The 23,837-nt window shown below is 46.4% G+C and overlaps 1 protein-coding gene across 1 annotated transcript in view; it reads right to left on the bottom strand.

The window, feature by feature from the left end:
• The window catches only part of EXPH5 (exophilin 5), a 159,067-nt gene that overhangs the window by 43,735 nt on the left and 91,495 nt on the right, over positions 1–23,837 (bottom strand). Inside the window, exon 2 of the mRNA XM_063951596.1 lies at positions 13,594–13,751. Coding sequence (XP_063807666.1) covers positions 13,594–13,751 — 158 coding nt within the window. The remainder of the gene's footprint in view (positions 1–13,593; positions 13,752–23,837) is intronic.

Below are 23,837 nucleotides of genomic sequence, written 5' to 3'. Positions count from 1 at the left end.
TAGTTAGTAATCTGACCTAATACCATTAGAGTAAAGTGGTCACAAACGCTATTTGTACATTCTGACGTGATTTGTGTAATTTTTTATTTTTAAAGGGAAGTTCGCTGGTCACTCAGGAACTATCTAACAACCCCACCTTTACTGGAAAGAGTAAGTGTCCTGCGGGTAACCCTCGTATGTTCCAGTAAACAGAAGGTTTCTGGTAGGGCCCTGTATCGAGTACGCCAGCACCATATCGGTGTGATCAGGTCGTATTGGTCGAGGTGGGCGAGTGAGTGGGGTACTCGGTAAACCGCCACCGCCGGCCTATTTTGAATAATTTGGTTTGCTGTAAGGGTTCGCTGAAGACCGTGATATAAAGATCAAAGGAGTAGTAAGAAACACCTGCAGATTATGGGGGCCAATTGTTCAGGTAGGGGGCGATCAACCTCGGTTCGGGTTGATTCAGAGAACCGACCAGTCGGGTCGGCAAGGTACATCATGTGTGAAAAATACGGAAGTCACACAGAGGTTTTATGTGATGAATGGGAGAGAATGACTGCACAAGACAGGGAGAAATTCCCAAGAATAGGTAGCTTCAGTCCAGAAGTGTTACAAAATTTAAGGAGGAGGATATGTCTCGTAAAATCAACAAAGAGACGAATTCAGCATCATGATTATTTACAGTTATGGCAACAGGAAGGCGAGATACAGAGAGGTTTGGCTCTGGCGGCGGGATCTGGGGCAGTCAGGAAACTGATAGCCACAGCCCCACCACCACCATACATAGCAGGAGAGAAGTTGATTACGGAGAGAAACGCACTGGGTTGTAAAACACAAACACTTAGTAACCCTGTAAATGTTAATGATGTTAACCAAGTAACTCATGCAAGTATTAACCCGTGCAAGTTGTACCCTGTTTTGAACTTTCCTCAGGAGTGTGATCAAGAAGACGATTCAGCAACAATCTCAGCTCTCTCTCTCGCAGCCACCATAGCAGAGACCACAGTAGGCACAGCAACACCCACGAGATTAGCGAAGGCCCCTAGCGGAGGGATAGGTGAGGTCGTGTCAACGGGTAAGTACGGCACCATGCATTATACCGAAACAATTTCACCACAAGTTGTAGAATCTACACAGAATGAGGTTGTTAGAGTTAACCCTGTTAGAGTAATAGCAGTTCCCAATGGGAAAACAGATGTATCAGGAGCCACTCCCATAAGGAACATTGCCATGTACACTCCATTTTCCCGAATGGAATTAAGAACAATAGTGTCCGAATTTCCTGACCCCAGGAAAGACTTAGTTGCTAGCCAAAAATACATCAGAAATCTAGGTAACACTGTAGAACCCAACAACAAGGATTGGCAGATACTGCTAAGAGCTTGTTTACCTTCAAATGTCGACTCAGTTCAATTCCTAGCTGATTGTGGACTAGATAAAGATGTACCACTTTCAGATGTGTACAACAAAGATAACGTAAAAAGGATAAATTTACAGCTAAAAGAGTATTTCCCAGCCGTTGTTAAATGGAACAAAATATTCTCCATTAGACAAAAAGAGTCCGAAACGGCAACAGAATATTTTCATCGGGCACTATTAGAAATGGCAAAGTACACTGGAATAGAAGACATTAGGACCAACCCAAACCACCAAGAAGTAGCAGTATCTGTACTGATGGATGGTTTAAAGGAAACATTAAAGACTAGGGTTCAGACCACGCAACCATGTTGGCGAGGTCTGTCGGTGTCCACATTGAGAGAGGCTGCTATTGATCACGACAGAAATATCACTAGACACAGGGAGTCGCAAAGTGATAAGTTGATGTCAGTAAGTATACAGGCGCTGACCACAAGGCAGCCTGCGTATGTACCACCGAATCCTGTGGGTAAGTCAAGTGTAATAACATGTTTTTCTTGTAACAAACAGGGACACTATGCACGAGACTGTAGAACAAAGAGTGTACAAAGATCTTTTCAACCCCCTAGACAACGACACGACACACGACATTGGGAGCAGGGCCCACAGAGGCGGAGTTTTGAGCCACATACAGGGGAAACAAAAAGATACCCCCCGAACAGAGATTGGCATGCCTCTGGTAGTTCCCAGCTAACTCCCTCACAAGTAGTCGCTGCCAGCGGGATTCAGGGAGGTCAGCATACCCAATAGGGGTGTGGCCATACCTGTAATCTGCAGCCAGTTAAATTGATTGCCAGTCTTGGAAGTGAACCAGAGATTGCAATCAATGTAGCTGGTAAAACCTTAAACTTTCTTGTAGACACAGGGGCGGCCAAGTCAGTGATAAATTCGACAGTGGGCATGAGAACCACTGGTAGGACAGTTCCAGCCATGGGAGTAACAGGAGTAGTCCAGCACTACCCTGTTAGCAAACCAGACGAGATTACAATAGGGCCTTTGCATACCAAGCATTCGTTTTTGCTAGCTGCATCGGCACCAACCAATCTCCTGGGAAGAGACTTACTATGTAAAATGGGTTGCGTCATTTATTGTACTCCTGAAGGTGTATTCTTGGACATTCCTGAGAATCACGCTCAGGAAGTACGAGACATGTTAGACTCCCCATCAAAATTAATGTCACATCCCATTATGACAAATAGGAATCCATCCCAAATAGAAGAAATGACATCTCAGATACCAGAGTCACTTTGGACAAAAGATGGACAGGACACTGGATTAATGGCAAACGTAGCTCCAGTAGTTGTACAAGTAAAAGATGGTAGGATAGCTCCAAAAATCCCACAGTATCCTCTGAAGCCAGAGGTGGAGTTAGGAGTTTTCCCAGTAATAGAGCGCTTGCTACAACAGGGCATTCTAGTAAGAACGTCCAGCACAGCAAATAGTCCCATCTTCCCTGTTAAAAAGAGTGGGGGGAGGGGTTACAGGCTAGTGCAGGATCTAAGGGGGATTAACAAAATAGTTGAGAGTCAGTTCCCCGTAGTGCCTAATCCAGCTGTCATCCTAATGCAAATTCCTCCCACTGCCAAATTTTTCACTGTTATTGACCTCTGCTCCGCATTCTTTTCGGTACCTCTGCACCCTGACAGCCAATATTTGTTTGCATTCACATACAGAGGAGTCCAATACACGTGGACTCGGTTACCCCAAGGTTTCATAGATAGTCCAAGTATATTTTCTCAGGCTTTGCATGATTGTTTACAGTCTTTCCAACCGGAGAGTGGATCAGTATTGATACAGTATGTAGATGATTTACTACTGTGTTCAGATTCGCTGGAAGCTTCCCTGAAGGATACGAAACAGCTCCTGTTTCATCTTTCAGACACAGGACATAAGGTTTCCAAAGACAAGTTGCAATTATGCCAAACTAAGGTAAAATATTTGGGACACTGTCTAACACAAGGACTGAGACACCTGACCGCTGATAGAATCCAAGCCATTAGAGACATGACACTGCCACAAACCCAGCAACAGATCAGGACGTTTTTAGGAATGTGTGGGTATTGCCGTAATTGGATCCCAGGGTTCTCCATATTGGCGTTACCTTTGCAGGAAATGGTCTCCTCAAACAAACCTGATAGGATCTCGCATACAGACGAATCCGAAACAGCATTTGAGAGACTCAAACAGTGCCTAACGCAGGCGCCAGCACTAGGTATGCCAGACTATGGGAAACCCTTTGAACTATACGGAACAGAAAGTGCTGGTTGCGCAGCAGGTGTACTAACCCAAAAACACGGTGATGCCAGCAGGCCAGTTGCATACTACAGCGCTCAGCTAGACACGGTAGCGCGATCCCTCCCCACATGCTTGCGTAGCGTTGCGGCGATAGCATTGCTAGTGACAAAAAGCGAAGATGTCGTGCTAGGCCACAACCTCACAATCCATACACCACATGCGGTATCTGCCTTATTGAATTCTGCCCAAACCAGACACGTCTCATCAGCAAGGTTTACAAGATGGGAATTGGCATTAATGGCCCCAGTAAACATCACCATAAGGAGATGCAGCACATTAAATCCTGCAACATTTCTCCCAGGTGTGCCTGGTCAGACACAAAGGGTGGAAGGTGAGAGTGATGGGGAAGGAGGATTTAATACAAAGGAAGATGCACATGATTGTATGGAATATTTGACCCAAAATTTTACCGCAAGGCCTGACATCAGTGACAATCCACTGGAAGATGCAGAACTCACGTTCTACACTGACGGTAGTTGTCATAGACAGTCAGACTCGGGAGACTTGTGTACTGGATACGCAGTCGTAAATGACCAAGACACCATAGAAGCGGAACCGCTAGGCCCACCTCACTCAGCCCAGGTTGCTGAACTGGTCGCCCTAACCAGAGCATGTGAATTGGCTAAGGGTAAGTCAGCCAATATCTACACCGATTCTAGATACGCCTTCGGGGTAGTACATGATTTCGGAGCCCTATGGCGCCTCAGAAATTTCATGACGGCAGCTGGTACACCGATAGCGCATGCAGCTTATATAAAAAGGCTTCTAACAGCGATACAGGAACCCGACAGAGTGGCTGTTATCAAATGTAAAGCACATACATATAGCCAAGACCCAGTATCCCTTGGTAACAGCCGAGCAGACGAAGCCGCAAAGCTTGCAGCTGCTACCCCCATACAGACCGACACCACACAACTGATGGTATTCAATACCATCAACACACAGAAGTTGTGTGAGATGCAGAATTTGTGTTCCACACAGGAAAGAGCAGTCTGGAAGGCAAAGGGATATGGCCAGGAGTCCTCAGGGCTCTGGACGGATGGACATGGTAAACCAGTGGCCCCCAGAGCATATCTTCCATGTCTGGCTGAGGCAGCTCACGGGTTGACTCATCTAGGCAAGGAGGGAATGTGCAAATTGGTAAGAGCATACTGGTGCGCCCCAGGATTCTCCTCTCATGCGGGTAAAAGAGCAATGTCATGCCTTACCTGTCTGAGAAAGAATATTGGAAAAGCAATACCTACAGAACCATCCCATATCCCACCTGCCGGCGGCCCTTTCCAGGTAATACAAATTGACTTCATTCAATTACCCCCATGTCGAAATTTGAAATATGTACTTGTTTGTATAGATGTTTTCTCAAATTGGGTCGAAGCATTTCCAGCAGCTACAAATACCGCTATGTTTACAGCTAAGAAAATTGTGCAGGAATTTGTATGTAGATATGGTATCCCTAGAATCATTGAAAGTGATAGGGGTACCCATTTTACCGGTGATGTCTTTCAAGGAATGTGTAAATTAATGGGTATTGATAGCAAGCTGCACACTCCGTACCGTCCACAGGCGAGTGCGAAGGTCGAAAGAGTGAACAGCACTATTAAAAATAAATTGAGTAAAGCAATGGCAGAGACAGGATTGACGTGGCCAGAAGCTTGACCCATTGTTTTGTATAGCATCAGAACCACTCCCAGGTCCCCTCTTAACCTGTCCCCTTTTGAAATTCTGTTTGGTCGACAACCGCATGTCATGATTAACCCTCAGGATGATTTGAAATGTAACAATGAAGTAACTGTAAAATACTTGATTAACATGAGTAAGCAGTTGAGGAATCAAAATGATAATCTGAAGTTGGTGATTCCTGATTTACCAGATAGTAATTGTCATGACATTGAACCTGGGGATTATGTAATGATACGAAATTTTCTACGCTCAGGTTGTCTTATTGATAGATGGGAAGGACCATACCAGGTCTTATTGACTAGCACCACAGCATTGAAGGTTGCTGAGAGAGAGACTTGGGTCCATTCATCCCACTGCAAAAAGGTTGCTGATCCAGAGAAGTCCCGTGATAAAGAACAGACGGTAGAGGTTGTATCACTGGAGTGTCTGTTCCAGGAGGACTGAGGCGGCACCTGAGCCTTGAAGACCGAAAGCAGTTGTTGACTCCCTTCTCCCTTTTATTGTTTTTCTCCACTTCCCGTCCCCTCTCCCTTAAAATTTCTTTTTCCCCCTTCTCATTCTTCTCTATTTCCTCCTCAAAGATGGACTTGCCCCAAGAGACTGTGATCCGGATTTTGATGTTAACCATGATGTTGACCAGAGCAGTCTGTTCCGGCGAGAGTACCATAGAGGTCGAGAGAGGTTCTGGAATGGGTTCCGATTATGCTGATGGAGGCGTAGTTTCCCAAGATCAACCAAACCAACAAGCAAAGGCGAGTATCAGAAAACGGTCCGATAGAAGAAATTGTGATGGATTGTTAGCTGAAGAAAACTGTATCTGTAGGCTCTGTGACAATTTGATTGAGGATGGGTGCATAAAGAAATGCCAATCCAGTTTTAATATCCATATGGACCGGCATCCATTGAGTGACTATCACTCCTTAGTGGGTAACGTATTAAACCAAACAGATTGTTGGGTATGCTCTCAAGTACCTCAGGGTCATAGCAAATCAGGGCTAGTACCATTTCCTTTAACGTTAGGGGAGGTACTTGAGCTAAGTGGTGGGAGACCGGTGGACCGGAGGTTTAACATCTCCAGCCCTCCTAGTTTGAAGCTCCACCAATACCATGTGGATAGGTCCCTCTTATGTTTTAATATCTCCAATCCCCGTAAGCCGGGAAATTGGGAAGTGTCATGGAGCAACCTTACCATGACCTTTTCACACAGAGCAGATAGAATGCCTACAGATACAGAGCTTGTACGCCACATAGCCAGTAGAGGAAAATCTTTCCGGTATCGATATACCTTAGGAAATAGGATTACTAGAGTTGGAGAAGTATCACCAGGATACTGTGCACATATCGTACAAACCGATACGTGCATTAAGCAGATGGAAGAATTAGGGTCAGGAGAATTCACCTGGAAGGTGTGTAATATGGTAATGTCCTTCTCTGTCCCATATGTTCTCCCCGATGATGCATATTTCATATGCGGGAGAAAGGCGTACAAGTGGCTTGCCCCAAACTCTGAAGGATTGTGTTATATTGGAAAAGTATTGCCTGAAGTGATGACTGTTACACATGACAAAATGAAGGACATACACCGTGGTGCCCAAGCTCCTTATACTCACACTCATTACGAGCACCGAGTTAAAAGACAACTGTCAGAGAGGTTAGAGCATCCGGCCTCTGATCTTATCCATGAATCCACCGGGATTCAGGTTCTGGTAGCGTTAGATTTCACTCGCACCGCTCGAGGAGTGATGAATTATAGATACATTTCCGCACTCGCCAATTTGTTAGATAATATCACTGAAATGTATGATGACACGTTCAGATACACTGGAAGAGAACTTCAAGCTTATAAAACAGAACTAGTTCAGCATAGGATGGTTCTTAATTATCTTACAGCAGTAACAGGCGGATATTGTGTTACATTGGCAACACAGTACGGCATAAAGTGTTGCACGTATATCACAAATAGCACCGAGGATCCGGTAGAGGTCATAGACCAAAAGATGGACGATATTCTCCAATTAAAATGGGAATTTCGCCGAAAACACAATCTCACCCTTGCCGCTGTAGGTAATGAGCTGACTAGTTGGGTGTCATGGTTGAACCCGCGAAATTGGTTCTCCGGTTTAGGAGACTGGGCTCAAGGAGTCATAATGGATGTTGGAAAGTTTCTCCTATGTATCTTAGGTGTTGTTATATCTATTGGATTGATATTTAGATGCGGGCAGGCTTTAATGAGGTGCAAACAAAGTACAAAAGTGATGAGCTTGAGGAGTGAGGAAACCGTAATTAACCTGGATTTGATTTATGACCCAATGATAGAAACCAGGATGTGATGAAAAATGCGATTATACGGTCCGTTTCTTTCACCTGTTTTTCTGCTTTTCCCCAAGATACAAAGACCCCCTTGGACGAGGAAGTTGACGAGACGCTATACAGACAACAGACAAGCACCAAAGATGAAGTTTTGACCACTTGAGAAATGGACATTTGATGAACTTTGCCATGGATCCCCAGTTTCCCTAGTATTCTTAAACTCACGCTAGCCCAACATTTTTGTAAATCTGATGGCACTGACAAAGCTATTTGCTCATGCCCAAGGAGCAATACAGCGCAAAGAAGACGACTCTCAACAGATACCGAACAAAACTTCAACAACAGATGTACATTTCCCTGACATAGAATATCATTGCATTTTCCATAAGTGTTCTTTATCTTCATCTCTACAACCCTCAGGTAATAACACACATAGTATAGGGAATACAGGCACAGATATCAGCAATCACATATTCCCCCATTCATGTATCATCAACTAAAATGTGCTCCCCATTTTGTTCAAAAGCCGAAAAGAGCTCGGTAAAGTTTGACAGCCCATCCACAGACCTGTACCACGGGATAAGAAGGAATTCAAATGTATACTTCGCAATACCTCGAAGCTTGATTTACCACACGTACGGCACGATGATACATGACCCCCCCAAACATGGACTCATACACACATGCTTCTGCTATCTCACTAGGTCATACCCTCTTCACACCTACTCCTCTCTTCTTCCTTACCCAACCATGGAAATGAATTAACCCCTGACTTATATTTTTCTCCTTTTTGAAATGTTTTAAAGGTGGCAGTTATTATTGACTGCCAAAGGGTGGACTGTCAAAGTCAGAAAAATGTTTCTATACACATTGCCATATTTGCACCGCACACTGGTCTGCGCTGCGCATGCGTACGCTCTCCCGTGAAGGCGCATACCCGCAATAGCGTGCACCCGCGGACGCACAGTATGCGTATTTACGGTAGGGTTTATGTAACCGTAGCGTGCGACTCATTCGTTACATATTTTCACAATTAATGTAGTTTGTAGACCATGGTCCCTTTGATAGATTCTGAAAGTTTGGTTAATATAGAATGTCCCTGAATGGAGGAATCCCTCTTTGTATTGTGCGAAGGGTCTAACAGGAATCATACAGCAGTGTTTGGTACCCATCGGAAGAGTATTTAATTAACAATATTCCGGTGTTGGTTTGGAGCGTATTAATCGCTCGTGCGGATAGTTATGGACATAAGAAGTTTATGTCCATTTCTATTATTTACTCATACTCAGGTATGCGGCGGGAAACCCAGTTTCCCACCCACCTGAGCTGTTGGAAATCGTCACAGCCCACCTGTATGAATCAACCTATGACCTTTTGTTATAATGCGGGGCCGAATTCCTTCGTCCAATGGACAATGGGATTGTAGGGACTATGAGATTGCATTGTGTGTGGGGCATAAATAGGCAGGCCGACCATATCCAACTTCACTCTCATAAACGGTTTTCTTGCTGATAATCGGGAGCTGGATATCGAGGCGCATGCGATCATACCCTTTGTGCGTAAGTTTCTCTCCGTAATCATATTGTCTTACTGTGAGCCAATCTCTCTCTCTCCGTCTCTCTCTCTCTCTCTCTCTCTCTCCCTTCTCTTTCTCTCGTATCTCCCATTGACTAGTATTGTATTGTATTAGATCAGCATAGTATTGTATTGTATTTCTTGTATAGTTATTCGGTTAGGAAGTCTCTGTTATATTGTAGTGTATCATTTGTACTGTGATTCTTTTTGCAAGTATAATAGTTATAATACAGATAATAGGCTTTGGACCCTAAACCAGTATCTGTGTATTTCCTATAGTTTTAAGTGTTCACTTGAGCGTCGGTGACGCTCAAGCAGCTTTGTAGTTAGTCAGGTTACACAAGGTTGCACTTACACCCTGTATTCACATTAAGGTATTCTGTGTATTTCATTGATAAAAGGTTTAGACATAAAGGTATAGCGTTGTGAGCGTCTGCGCCGCTGGTGATCTCCTCGTGGTCTCGAGCGTCCGCTACGCCATAGCGAATCGTTACTCTAGTCATCGCCAATAACGTGCTGTCCTGTGATCTCTGGGCCGTGAGCGAACGTGACGCTTGAGCGTCTCGCCTACGGCTAAGCGATCGTTACGCAACTAGCGTACCCTTACGGTACTTCTCAAGTAAATCGCGTACAGTGTTCTTAGACTTCATTAAGGGTTGTTTATACGACAAAAGATTTTAGCATTGTCACTGTGGAGGCAGGTGTCATAACAACCTGCAGCATTAAAGAATGGCATTTCTCTGAAGAAGAAAAAACACACCAGGGGTGCAGTCACGTCCCTGTCTCACTTTAGAGAACTCGGAGCTTGGGAAGAATGAATGTTCTAGCATTGCATTTAGGGGAACAATTTGTACTGACTGAACCACAACCAATCAGCAGTCAGCTTTTATCTGCATAGTACAATTCAGTGCATGAAATACATTTTCTGCTTAAAAGGGATTAGTTTAACTTTTATACTAAATGTAAGTAAATGAGCCACAAAGTAACACAAATGAAAACCATATGCTTGTTGTCCTTTATAAACATCATGAACCTACTCCTCACAACTTTCTATTTAAAAACAAATATGATTATATTACAGTTTCATAATGTATTGCCTATAAATCAACATGGGAAAACTAAATAGCTATCACAGATTCAGACACATGATATGCCGTGCTGTGCTGTGCTATCTTAGGCCTACACAGTATGTACAAGCCCGGGGAAAGAAATTCAGACTGAACACTTTAACCACTTCTGTACTGTGTCTGAGGCACTACACCGTCCTACTTACAGCCTACTGTACTGTGTTTGAGGCACTACACCGTCCTACTTACAGCCTACTGTACTGTGTCTGAGAAACTGCACCGTCCTACTTACAGCCTTACTGTACTGTGTCTGAGAAACTACACCGTCCTACTTACAGCCTACTGTACTGTGTCTGAGAAACTGCACCGTCCTACTTACAGCCTTACTGTACTGTGTCTGAGAAACTGCACCGTCCTACTTACAGCCTTACTGTACTGTGTCTGAGAAACTACACCGTCCTACTTACAGCCTACTGTACTGTGTCTGAGAAACTGCACCGTCCTACTTACAGCCTACTGTACTGTGTCTGAGAAACTACACCGTCCTACTTACAGCCTACTGTACTGTGTCTGAGAAACTACACCGTCCTACTTACAGCCTACTGTACAGTGTCTGAGGCACTACTCCGTCCTACTTACAGCCTACTGTACTGTGTCTGAGGCACTACACCGTCCTACTTACAGCCTACTGTACTGTGTCTGAGGCACTACACCGTCCTACTTACAGCCTACTGTACTGTGTCTGAGAAACTACACCGTCCTACTTACAGCCTACTGTACTGTGTCTGAGGCACTACTCCGTCCTACTTACAGCCTACTGTACTGTGTCTGAGAAATGACACCGTCCTACTTACAGCCTACTGTACTGTGTCTGAGAAACTGCACCGTCCTACTTACAGACTACTGTACTGTATCTGAGAAACTACTCGGTCCTACTTACAGTCTACTGTACTGTGTCTGAGGCACTACACTGTCCTACTGACAGCCTACTGTACTGTGTCTGAGGCACTACACAGTCCTACTTACAGACTACTGTACTGTGTCTAAGACACTACACCGTCCTACTTACAGCCTACTGTACTGTGTCTGAGGCACTAAACCATCCTACTTACAGCCTACTACAGCCTACTGTACTGTGTCTAAGGCACTACTCCATCCTACTTACAGCCTACTGTATTGTGTCTGAGGCACTACTTTGTCCTACTTATATCCTACTGTACCGTGTCTGAGGCACTACTCCGTCCTACTTACAGCCTACTGTACTGTGTCTGAGGCACTACTCCGTCCTACTTACAGCCTACTGTACTGTGTACTATGTCCGAGGTACTACACTGTCCTAAACTATCTACTTACAATCTACTGTACTGTGTCTGAGGCACTACACTGTCCTAATCTATCTACGTACAGGCTACTGTACTATATCTGAGGCACTATACCGTCCCATACTATCTACTTACAGGCTACTACTGTACTGTCTGAGGCACAACACTGTCCTAATCTATCTACGTACAGGCAACTGTACTGCATCTGAGACACTATACCGTACCATAATATCTACTGACAGGCTACTACTGTACTGTGTCTGAGGCACTACAGAATCCTAAAGTATATTCACACAGGGTACTGTACTGTGTCTGAAGCACTACACTGTCCTAATCTATCTACGTACAGGCTACTGTACTGCATCTGAGGCACCATACCGTCCCATACTATCTACTGTGTCTGTAAAAAACAATCCATCTAGACTGGGAAAGCAAACAGAACAGAGATGGGCATTACTAAATTATTTGGTTAGGGTAACACCTTCAAATGTAAATTGAAATGTGTATTGTAGGGGAAATATCTTTTATTTTCCTTGTCCACAATGAAAATTAATAATTTAATAAATACACAAGAATTCATAATTTTGATTTTGTTTTAATGATTTGTCACATTGCTCGTAAAAGCTGGAAATGATGTCACTTATATAATTACTGTTAGTGTCACTGGGTTAATTGAAGAGGGTGTACGGTAATAAAAAAGCTCTGCAGTTACAGCAAAGTAATGATAAGGAAGTAGTAATACACACACACACACACACACACACACACACACACACACACACACACACACACACACACACACACAAAAACAAACACCACATACTGTATGTGCTCACACATTCTAAAATAAAAGGTACTTTTTGTTGCAATAATATACATAACATTGATTTTTGCTTTGGAACACACAGATTAAAGACCACACTTTATGTCCTCACAGGAAGGCTAGCAGGAACACAAGCAACTCATGCAAGCCGCAAGATGCAGTCTCCTGCAGAAGCAACACCTCTTGTCTCTAGTAATGTCTTATGATGAAATCTGTTGTGTGGCTTATTTCATAGGCTACGTAGCAACACACATTCTCTATTTAGTGGCTGTGCCTTGGTGAAAGCCCTAATATAGCCCCATAATGTTACTTTTCCACCTTATTACTAGTTGCCATCTGTAAAAATAAAAAAACAGAGAAGTGTCCCCATGGGGCAAGGGCCCCCACTGGCCAAACTTCCCATTCCCAAAACATACCTTGCACTTATAGGTCTAGGCGTCCATCACACTTTCCACAAACCCTGAATACATTCTAAAGAAAGGGCAGTATAGTGCAGAGGTTCTCAGACGCGGTCCTCAAGGGCAGTATAGTGCAGAGGTTCTCAGACGCGGTCCTCAAGGCTCCCCAACAGTCCAGGTCTTAGGTATATTCATGGCTCAGCACAGATGGTTTACTCAAATTGACTGAGCTGCTAATTAAGTCGCCTGCGGCCAAGTATGGATATACTTAAAACCTGGACCGTTGGGTGGCCTTGAGGACCACGTTTGAAAACCTCTGGATAGTGCAATACTAGCCTAACAATAATTTGGTGTTGTACGGTAATATTTACCAGAGCATGGATTTCTAAAGTACAGCAGCTAGAAAACACCCAATCCTGGTTAGATCCCTACGTTGGATACAAATACGCCCATTCTGGATTCTTTTGCAGTTTCCAATGTGAAAATAGAGAGTAGCCAAATAGCACTGCTTCAGTATTTAGCCTAGCCTAGGGATTACTAGAGGTTAATCGCACAGTCATTTCCCTTATGGTGAGATATGAGAACCCTTCAGAAGCTGCGTCAATCATCATTTACTGGTATTTTGTCTCAGTCAGTGAAAGTGTTTCCTTCTTTTTTTTCCATTGTTTACAGAACCCCCCCCCCCCCCCACCCCCCTCCTTCCACTTGATGTTTGTCTGACTCACCGCCTTTAGGGGTTTTCTTCCCGAGGTGGGTCAGAGGTGGCCTCACCAGGCTCCTTACATCTGTGTCATCCTTAAATTTCTTTTTCTGGATCTCTTCGAACCACTCTCCAGACAACGCGTGTAGCCATTTCACATCCCGCTTCGAACTCTTAAGTTTGCTGAAACAAAATATCAGGAGAAATCAGGCGACTGAACACATCGAGAACCTGCCTCTCAATGCTGCATGTTTATTAGAATAATTAAGCACCCTGTGGACGCTGAAGAGAGAAAACCTGTTGGACCAGATGTTTGGTGATGTCAGACACGGCTAGGAGATGACACTCCTGCTGTACAGAAGACGGCGGCAGATGTGAAGATCTTCCGAAAGGGACACACATGACACATAGCACCACTCATGCAGAGTAAGAGCCAGACAGGAGGGTAAACCCTAGGGAATGTATACAGGAGGCACTACATACAGTAATCTGAGTAAGACAGGTCTGCTCTGGCTACATCTGTTACAGCTGCTGGGAGTATTAGTTATATAGTATAACATAGTAAGTTTACAGACTGAGCCACAGTCAGACTACGGGGGAAATGTACCAAGCCTTGGAGAGAGAAAGTGGAGAAAGATGAGGTGGAGATAAATAAAGTACCAGCCAATCAGCTCCTAACTGTCATGTTACAGGCTGTGTTTGAAAAATGACAGGAGCTGATTGATTGGTACTTTCGCTCTCTTCACTTTATCACTCTCCTTAGTACACCTGCCCCTATGTAAGATACAGTGTGGAAAGTTCTATACCAACTCACTATTAGTGGTATATTTGTTGATTTTCAGCATTTTTTTGTACTGTAATGCTGGGTACACACCTAAAGATATATCTAAAGCCGGATCGGGCAGTGTGCTTTGCATACACACTGCCCGTTCCGTTGGGGACTGATGTCACAAACTGGGCGGGCATTTACACACGCCCGCCCAGTTCAACTGTCAGTCAGCGCCAGCTCCTGCAACTTGTGTCGTACACACACACCAATATATGTCCAACGATAGAAAACGATTTATTGGCCGTCGGCTGTGCAGCAGGGCTGGTGCAATAGGTCTGAACAACGGAGTTCACAGACCTATCGCTCGTACACACTGGCCGGCGGACCCACGATATATCGGCCGTTCAATAGAACGGCCAATATATCGGCCAGTGTGTACCCAGCTTAAGTCACTTGTTTATTGTTTTGTCCAAACTGTTTCTGTACTCTGTAGGGACACCTTGTGGTGCCATATAAATAAAGGAGGTCAGTAGGTCGACAGTCAAGGGGTCAACCGGGTCAAAAGGTCAGCATAGATCGTCAGGTTCAAAAGGTCGACATAAATATGGGCGACGCATGTTTTTTAGGGGTTTTCCCTGTTTTTACAACTTTTGCTGCATTTGTTATCCATGTCACACACTATTATCTTTAGTTAACTTGTGGCGTGCGAAGCGAGCCCACAAGGCGATGCATTTACCAAATTTTGGTCAAATATGTTTAAAAATGCACACAAAAAATAGGATTTTAATACCTACCGGTAAATCCTTTTCTCCTAGTCCATAGAGGATGCTGGGGACTCCAAAAGGACCATGGGGTATAGACGGGATCCGCAGGAGCTTGGGCACACTATAAAGACTTAAACTGGGTGTGAACTGGCTCCTCCCTCTATGCCCCTCCTCCAGACCTCAGTTATAGGAACTGTGCCCAGGAGAGACGGACATTTCAAGGAAAGGATTTTTGTTCAAACAAAGGGCGAGAAACATACCAGCCCACACCACAACATACCGTACAACTAGAATAGTATAAAACCAAATAACCGTATGAATCAACAACAGCAACAAGCTGAATAAACTAATACACATCCCATGTGTAAACAAATACAACCAGTAAAACTACAACTGCAAGTAACAGTCCGCACTGGGAAGGGCGCCCAGCATCCTCTATGGACTAGGAGAAAAGGATTTACCGGTAGGTATTAAAATCCTATTTTCTCTTACGTCCTAGAGGATGCTGGGGACTCCAAAAGGACCATGGGGTCTATACCAAAGCTCCAGACCAGGCGGGAGAGTGCGGACGACTCTGTAGCACTGATTGAGCAAACATGAGGTCCTCATCAGCCAGGGTATCAAACTTGTAAAATTTAGCAAATGTGTTTGAACCCGAGCACGTAGCTGCTCGGCAAAGCTGAGCCCACCTTCCTAGTAGAATGGGCCTTTACCAACTTCGGCAACGGTAGCCCAGCCTAAGAATGAGCCTGCTGAATCGTATTACAAATCCAGCGAACAATAGTTGGTTTAGAAGCAGGATTTCCAATCTTGTTGGAAGCATACAGGACAAACAAAGCTTCTGTTTTCCTGGTTCAAGCCGTTCTGGCGACATCAATTTTCAAAGCCCTGACAACATCAAGAGACTTTGGAACCGCCACAGCATCCGTAGCCACAGGCACCACAATAGGCTGGTTAATGTGGAACGAAGAAACCACCTTCGGCAGAAATTGTTGACGAGTCCTCAATTCTGCTCTATCCGAATGGAAAATCAAATACAGGCTCTTGTGAGACAAGGCCGCCAACTCTGACACTCGCCTGGCCGATGACAGAGCCAAAAGCATGACCACCTTCCAAGTGAGAAACTTTAACTCTACCTTACGCAAAGGTTCAAACCAGTGAGACATAAGGAACTGCAAAACCACTTCAAGATCCCACGGCGCCACCGGCGGCACAAATGGAGGGTGGATATGCAACACTCCCTTCACAAAAGTCTGAACATCGGGAAGGCCGGACAATTCTTTCTGAAAGAAAATAGATAAAGCCGAAATCTGCACTTTTATGGAACCCAATTTCAGGCCTGCATCTACGCCAGCCTGCAAAAAATGGAGAAACCGACTAAAGTGAAACACCTCCGCCGGAGCTGTTTTGGTCTCACACCAGGAAACATATTTCCTCCAAATACGGTGATAATGTTTTGCCGTAACTTCCTTCCTAGCTTTAAGGAGAGTGGGGATGAACTCCCCTGGAATAACCTTCCGAGCTAAGATTTGGCGCTCAACTTCCACGCCGTCAAACGCAACCGCGGTAAGTCCGGAAACAAACAGGGCCCCTGCAACAACAGGTCCTCTCGTAGAGGAAGCGGCTGGGGATCTTCCACTAGTAATTCTTGAAGATCCGGATACCAGGCCCTCCGTGGCCAATCTGGAACGACGAGTATCGCCTGAACCCCTGTTCATCGAACGATCCTCAGCACCTTCGGAATGAGAGGAAGCGGAGGGAACACATACACCGACGGAAACACCCACGGAGACACCAGGGCGTCCACTGCGCTGGCCTGGAGGTCCCTCGACATGGAACAATACCTCGGAAGCTTCTTGTTGAGGCGAGAAGCCATCATGTCTAGCAGAGGAAGTCCCCAACGCTTTGTCACTTCTGCAAACACCTCTTGATGAAGAGCCCACTCTCCCGGATGGAGATCGTGTCTGCTGAGGAAGTCTGCTTCCCAGTTGTCTACTCCCAGGAGGAAGACTGCTGACAGAGCGCTCACGTGCTGTTCCGCCCAGCGTAGGATTCTTGTGGCCTCCTCCATAGCCACCCTGCTCCTTGTTCCGCCTTGGCGGTTTACATACGCCACTGCTGTTATGTTGTCCGACTGGATTAGGACAGGGCGACCCTAAAGAAGGTTCTTTGCTTGCAGCAGGTCGTTGTACATGGCTCTCAACTCGAGAACATTTATGTGGAGACAAGATTCCAGGCTTGACCACTTTCCCTGGAAATTTCTTCCTAGCGTGACTGCGCCCCAGCCTCAGAGACTTGCATCTGTTGTCAGGAGGACCCAGTCCTGGATTCCGAATCGGCGTCCCTCTAGGAGGTGAGAGCCTTGCAGCCACCACAGGAGAGAAATCCTGGCTCTGGAAGATAGAGTTATTTTCCGGTGCATGTGCAGGTGAGACCCGGACCATTTTTTCAGCAGATCCCACTGAAACACCCGGGCATGAAACCTGCCAAACGGAATGGCTTCATAAGCCGCAACCATCTTCCCTAGTACCCGAGTGCATTGATGAATCGACACACTTGTCGGCCTCAGGAGCTCCCTGACCATGGTCTGGATTTCCAGAGCTTTGACCTCCGGAAGAAACACTCTCTGTATCTCCGTGTCCAGGACCATGCCCAGGAAGGGCAGCCGAGTGGCCGGGCTCAACTGAGACTTTGGCAAATTTAGTATCCAACCGTGATGCAGCAGAACAGACAGGGAGAGATCCACATTTCTTAACAACTGCTCTTTGGACCTCGCCTTTATCAGGAGATCGTCCAAGTACGGGATAATTGTGACCACTTGCTTGCGCAGGAGGACCATCATCTCTGCCATTACCTTGGTGAAAACCCTCGGGGCCGTGGAAAGCCCAAACGGCAACGCCTGAAATTGGTAATGACAATCCTGTACCGCAAACCTCAGGAAGGCTTGATGAGGAGGGAATATTGGGATGTGTAAGTAAGCATCCTTTATGTCGACTGACGCCATAAAATCTACCCCTTCGAGACTGGAGATCACTGCTCGAAGAGACTTCATCTTGAACTTGAAAGTTTTCAAGTATGGATTGAGGGATTTTAGGTTCAGAATCGGTCTGACCGAACTGTCCGGCTTCGGCACCACAAAGAGGCTCGAATAGAACCCTTTCCCCCGATCCGACGGGGGAACCGGTACCACGACCCTCTGTTGACACAACTTTTGTATCGCATCTCTTACCACCCCTCTTTCGGGAAGAGAAGTTGGCAAAGCCGACACGAAAAACCGGTTGGGGGGCATCTCCTGAAACTCCAGTCTGTACCCTTGGTACACTATGTCTAAGACCCAAGGATGCAGAGCCGAACAAACCCAGACCTGACTGAAGAATCGGAGACGGCCACCCACCGGTAGGGACTCCCCCAGGGGAGCCCCAGCGTCATGCGGTGGACTTGTTAGAGGCAGGGGAGGACTTTTGTTCCTGGGTGCCTGATACTGCAGGCGACTTCCTTCCCCTACCTCTACCCTTTGAAGCGAGGAAGGACGAGCCCTTACCTCTCTTGTATTTATTAGACCGAAAGGACTGCATCTGCTGATGGGGTGCCTTCTTCTGTTGTGTGGGAACATAAGGAAGAAAAGATGACTTACCCGCTGTAGCGGTCGACACCAGGTCAGCCAGGCCTTCCCTGAACAAGACACTACCTTTAAAAGGAAGAGCTTCCATATTCTTCTTGGAGTCGGCATCAGCATTCCATTGGTGAATCCACAGCGCCCTCCTGGCCGAAAATGCCATGGCATTGGCTCTTGATCCCAAGAGACCAACATCCCTCGCCGCATCCTTTAGGTAATCTGCAGCGTCCTTAATATAACCAAGAGTCAGAAGAATATTGTCTTTATCAAGAGCATCCATATCAGAAGCCAAATTTTCAGCCCACTATGCAATAGCACTACTCACCCATACCGATGCCACAGCAGGTCTGAGCAATGCACCAGTATTGACGAAAATGGACTTCAAAGTCGTCTCCAGCTTACGATCCGCCGGATCCTTGAGGGCAGCCGTATCAGGAGACGGAAGTGCCACCTTCTTGGACAATCGGGATAGAGCCTTGTCCACATTTGGAGACGACTCCCATTTATCCCTATCATCAGAGGGAAAGGGATATGCCATCAAAATACGCTTGGGACTCTGCCACCTTTTTTCAGGCGACTCCCAAGCCTTTTCACAGAGTGCATTCATTTCATGAGCGGGGGGAAATTTTACCTCAGGTCTTTTCCCCTTAAATAAACAGACTCTTGTGTCAGGAACAGCAGTTTCCTCAGATATACGTAAAACATCTTTAATGGCTATAATCATGTACTGAATACTCTTGACAACCCGCGGATGCAAAGAAGCCTCATTTAAATCGACATCGGAGTCAGAGTCCGTGTCGGTACCTGTATCTGCCATCTGGTTAAAAGCACGCTTCTGTGACCCTGAGACTGTTTGTACCTGAGACAATGCGTCCTCCACCGACTGTCTCCATGTTTGTGTCTGAGAATCAGATTTATCCAGTCGTTTTGACAACAAAGCCACATTTGTATTCAGTGTATTCAGCATAGTCATCCAGTCAGCCGTCGGCTGTGCCGACAGACACATACTTAAATCTTTTTCTGCAGCCCCCATAACCTCCTCCGGGGAGGAACACCCAGGCTCAGACATGTCGACACCTCTTGCCGACACACTCACACTTACACAGTCCACAAACCCGGGAACAGACCCACAGAGAAGCCCATAGGGAGAACACAGAGAGAGTATGCCAGCTCACACCCCCAGCGCCCATACACTAACCGAAGCTAGTAATATGCTCAGTGCCGGCGCTATAAATTGAAAAACACCAATTTCATGTGCCCCCCCGTTTTTCCTCCCCATGTACTTGCGGGAGCTTGGAGGACCGGGCAGCGTCTCTGCAGCGCTGTAGAGATAGGAGAAAATGGTGCTGGTGAGCAATGTGCGGCTAAGCCCCGCCCCCTTCCCAGCGAGCAGTAGCCCGCTAAAATTTGAATCTTTAACCTGGCGGGGGTACTCAATACAGTAATCGGACACTGTATAGCCTCTTATTATGCCAGCCAAACCTCAGTAACTGCTGCCCAGGGCGCTCTCCCCTAGCGCCCTGGACCCTGTGAGTGCCGTTGGTGAAGTGTGTGGGAACATGGAGCGCAGCGCTACCGCTGCGCTGTACCTCCGTTACTGAAGTCTTCTGCCGTCACTGAAGTCTTCGGTTCTTCTAATACTCACCCGGCTTCTTTCTTCTGGCTTCTGTGAGGGGGTTGACGGCGCGGCTCCGGGAACAAGCAGCTAGGCGAACCAAGTAATCGAACCCTCTGGAGCTAATGGTGTCCAGTAGCCTAAGAAGCAGAGCCCTTGAACTAAGAAGAAATAGGTCTGACTTCTCTCCCCTCAGTCCCACGATGCAGGGAGCCTGTAGCCAGCAGGTCTCCCTGAAAATAAAAATTAGGATTTTACTTACCGGTAAATCTATTTCTCGTAGTCCGTAGTGGATGCTGGGGACTCCGTAAGGACCATGGGGAATAGACGGGCACCGCAGGAGACTTGGGCACTTTAAGAAAGAATTTGGATTCTGGTGTGCTCTGGCTCCTCCCTCTATGTCCCTCGTCCAGACCTCAGTTAGAGAAACTGTGCCCGGAAGAGCTGACAGTACAAGGAAAGGATTTTGGGAATCCAGGGTAAGACTCATACCAGCCACACCAATCACACCGTATAACTTGTGATAACTTTACCCAGTTAACAGTATGAACAACAACAGAGCATCAGATCAACCCTGATGCAACTATACATAACCCTTATTTAAGCAATAACTATATACAAGCATTGCAGAAGAAGTCCGCACTTGGGACTGGCGCCCAGCATCCACTACGGACTACGAGAAATAGATTTAACGGTAAGTAAAATCCTATTTTCTCTATCGTCCTAGTGGATGCTGGGGTTCCTGAAAGGACCATGGGGAATAGCGGCTCCGCAGGAGACAGGGCACAAAAAGTAAAGCTTTCCGATCAGGTGGTGTGCACTGGCTCCTCCCCCTATGACCCTCCTCCAAGCCTCAGTTAGATTTTTGTGCCCGGCCGAGAAGGGTGCAATCTAGGTGGCTCTCCTAAAGAGCTGCTTAGAAAAGTTTAGCTTAGGTTTTTTATTTTACAGTGAGTCCTGCTGGCAACAGGATCACTGCAACGAGGGACTTAGGGGAGAAGAAGTGAACTCACCTGCGTGCAGGATGGATTGGCTTCTTGGCTACTGGACATCAGCTCCAGAGGGACGATCACAGGTACAGCCTGGATGGTCACCGGAGCCTCGCCGCCGGCCCCCTTGCAGATGCTGAAACAAGAAGAGGTCCAGAATCGGCGGCAGAAGACTCCTCAGTCTTCTAAAGGTAGCGCACAGCACTGCAGCTGTGCGCCATTTTCCTCTCAGCACACTTCACACGGCAGTCACTGAGGGTGCAGGGCGCTGGGAGGGGAGCGCCCTGGGAGGCAAATGAAAACCTATTTGGCTAAAAAATACCTCACATATAGCCTCCGGGGGCTATATGGAGATATTTAACCCCTGCCAGAATCCACTAAAGAGCGGGAGACGAGCCCGCCGGAAAAGGGGCGGGGCCTATCTCCTCAGCACACAGCGCCATTTTCCTTACACAGCTCCGCTGGTCAGGACGGCTCCCAGGTCTCTCCCCTGCACTGCACTACAGAAACAGGGTAAAACAAGAGAGGGGGGGCAAAATAGTGGCAAAAATTATATTATAAAAGCAGCTATACAGGGAGCACTTATTATAAGGCTATCCCTGTCATATATAGCGCTTTGGTGTGTGCTGGCAAACTCTCCCTCTGTCTCCCCAAAGGGCTAGTGGGGTCCTGTCTTCGTTAAGAGCATTCCCTGTGTGTCTGCTGTGTGTCGGTACGTGTGTGTCGACATGTATGAGGACGATATTGGTGTGGAGGCGGAGCAATTGCCAAATATGGGGATGTCACCTCCTAGGGGGTCGACACCAGAATGGATGCCTTTATTTATGGAATTACGGGATAGTGTCAACACGCTAAAGCAGTCGTTTGACGACATGAGACGGCCGGACAATCAATTAGTGCCTGTCCAGGCGCCTCAAACACCGTCAGGGGCTGTAAAACGCCCTTTGCCTCAGTCGGTCGACACAGACCCAGACACAGGCACTGATTCCAGTGGCGACGGTGACGAATCAACCGTATTTTCCAGTAGGGCCACACGTTATATGATTTTGGCAATGAAGGAGGCGTTACATTTAGCTGATACTACAGGTACCACTAAACAGGGTATTATGTGGGGTGTGAAAAAACTACCTATAGTTTTTCCTGAGTCAGAAGAACTAAATGAGGTGTGTGATGAAGCGTGGGTTGCCCCCGATAAAAAGATGCTAATTTCAAAGAAGTTATTGGCTTTATACCCTTTCCCGCCAGAGGTTAGGGCGCGCTGGGAAACACCTCCTAGGGTGGACAAGGCGCTCACACGCTTATCTAAACAAGTGGCGTTACCCTCTCCTGAGACGGCCGCACTTAAAGATCCAGCAGATAGGAGGATGGAAAATATCCAAAAAAGTATATACACACATACAGGTGTTATACTACGACCAGCTATAGCGACAGCCTGGATGTGCAGTGCTGGAGTAGCTTGGTCAGAGTCCCTGATTGAAAATATTGATACCCTGGATAGGGACAATGTTTTACTGTCTTTAGAGCAAATAAAGGATGCATTTCTTTATATGCGTGATGCACAGAGGGATATCTGCACACTGGCATCACGGGTAAGTGCTATGTCCATTTCGGCCAGAAGAAGTTTATGGACGCGACAGTGGTCAGGCGATGCGGACTCAAAACGGCATATGGAAGTTTTGCCGTATAAAGGGGAGGAGTTATTTGGAGTCGGTCTATCAGATTTGGTGGCCACGGCTACAGCCGGGAAATCCACCTTTTTACCTCAAGTTACTCCCCAACAGAAAAAGACACCGACTTTTCAACCGCAGCCCTTTCGTTCCTTTAAAAACAAGAGAGCAAAGGGATATTCATATCTGCCACGAGGCAGAGGAAGGGGGAAGAGACAGCAACAGGCAGCTCCTTCCCAGGAACAGAAGCCCTCCCCCGCTTCTACAAAAGCCTCAGCATGACGCTGGGGCTTCTCAAGCGGACTCGGGGGCGGTGGGCGGTCGTCTCAAGAATTTCAGCGCGCAGTGGGCTCACTCGCAGGTAGATCCCTGGATCCTGCAGATAATATCTCAGGGATACAGGTTGGAACTAGAGACAGATCCACCTCGCCGTTTCCTGAAGTCTGCTTTACCAACGTCCCCCTCCGAAAGGGAGACGGTCTTGGAAGCCATTCACAAGCTGTACTCTCAGCAGGTGATAGTCAAGGTACCTCTTCTACAACAAGGAAAGGGGTATTATTCCACTCTATTTGTGGTACCGAAGCCGGATGGCTCGGTAAGACCTATTCTAAATCTGAAGTCCTTGAACCTGTACATAAAGAAGTTCAAGTTCAAGATGGAGTCACTCAGAGCAGTGATAGCGAACCTGGAAGAAGGGGACTTTATGGTATCCTTGGACATCAAGGATGCGTACCTCCACGTTCCAATTTACCCCTCACACCAGGGGTACCTCAGGTTCGTCGTACAAAACTGTCACTATCAGTTTCAGACGCTGCCGTTCGGATTGTCCACGGCACCTCGGGTCTTTAC

This window comes from Pseudophryne corroboree, chromosome 2, assembly GCF_028390025.1.
Source record: "Pseudophryne corroboree isolate aPseCor3 chromosome 2, aPseCor3.hap2, whole genome shotgun sequence".
Taxonomy (NCBI): domain Eukaryota; kingdom Metazoa; phylum Chordata; class Amphibia; order Anura; family Myobatrachidae; genus Pseudophryne; species Pseudophryne corroboree.
Note: the sequence above shows the minus strand (reverse complement) of the source record. Positions and strands in the feature narration are given on the sequence as shown.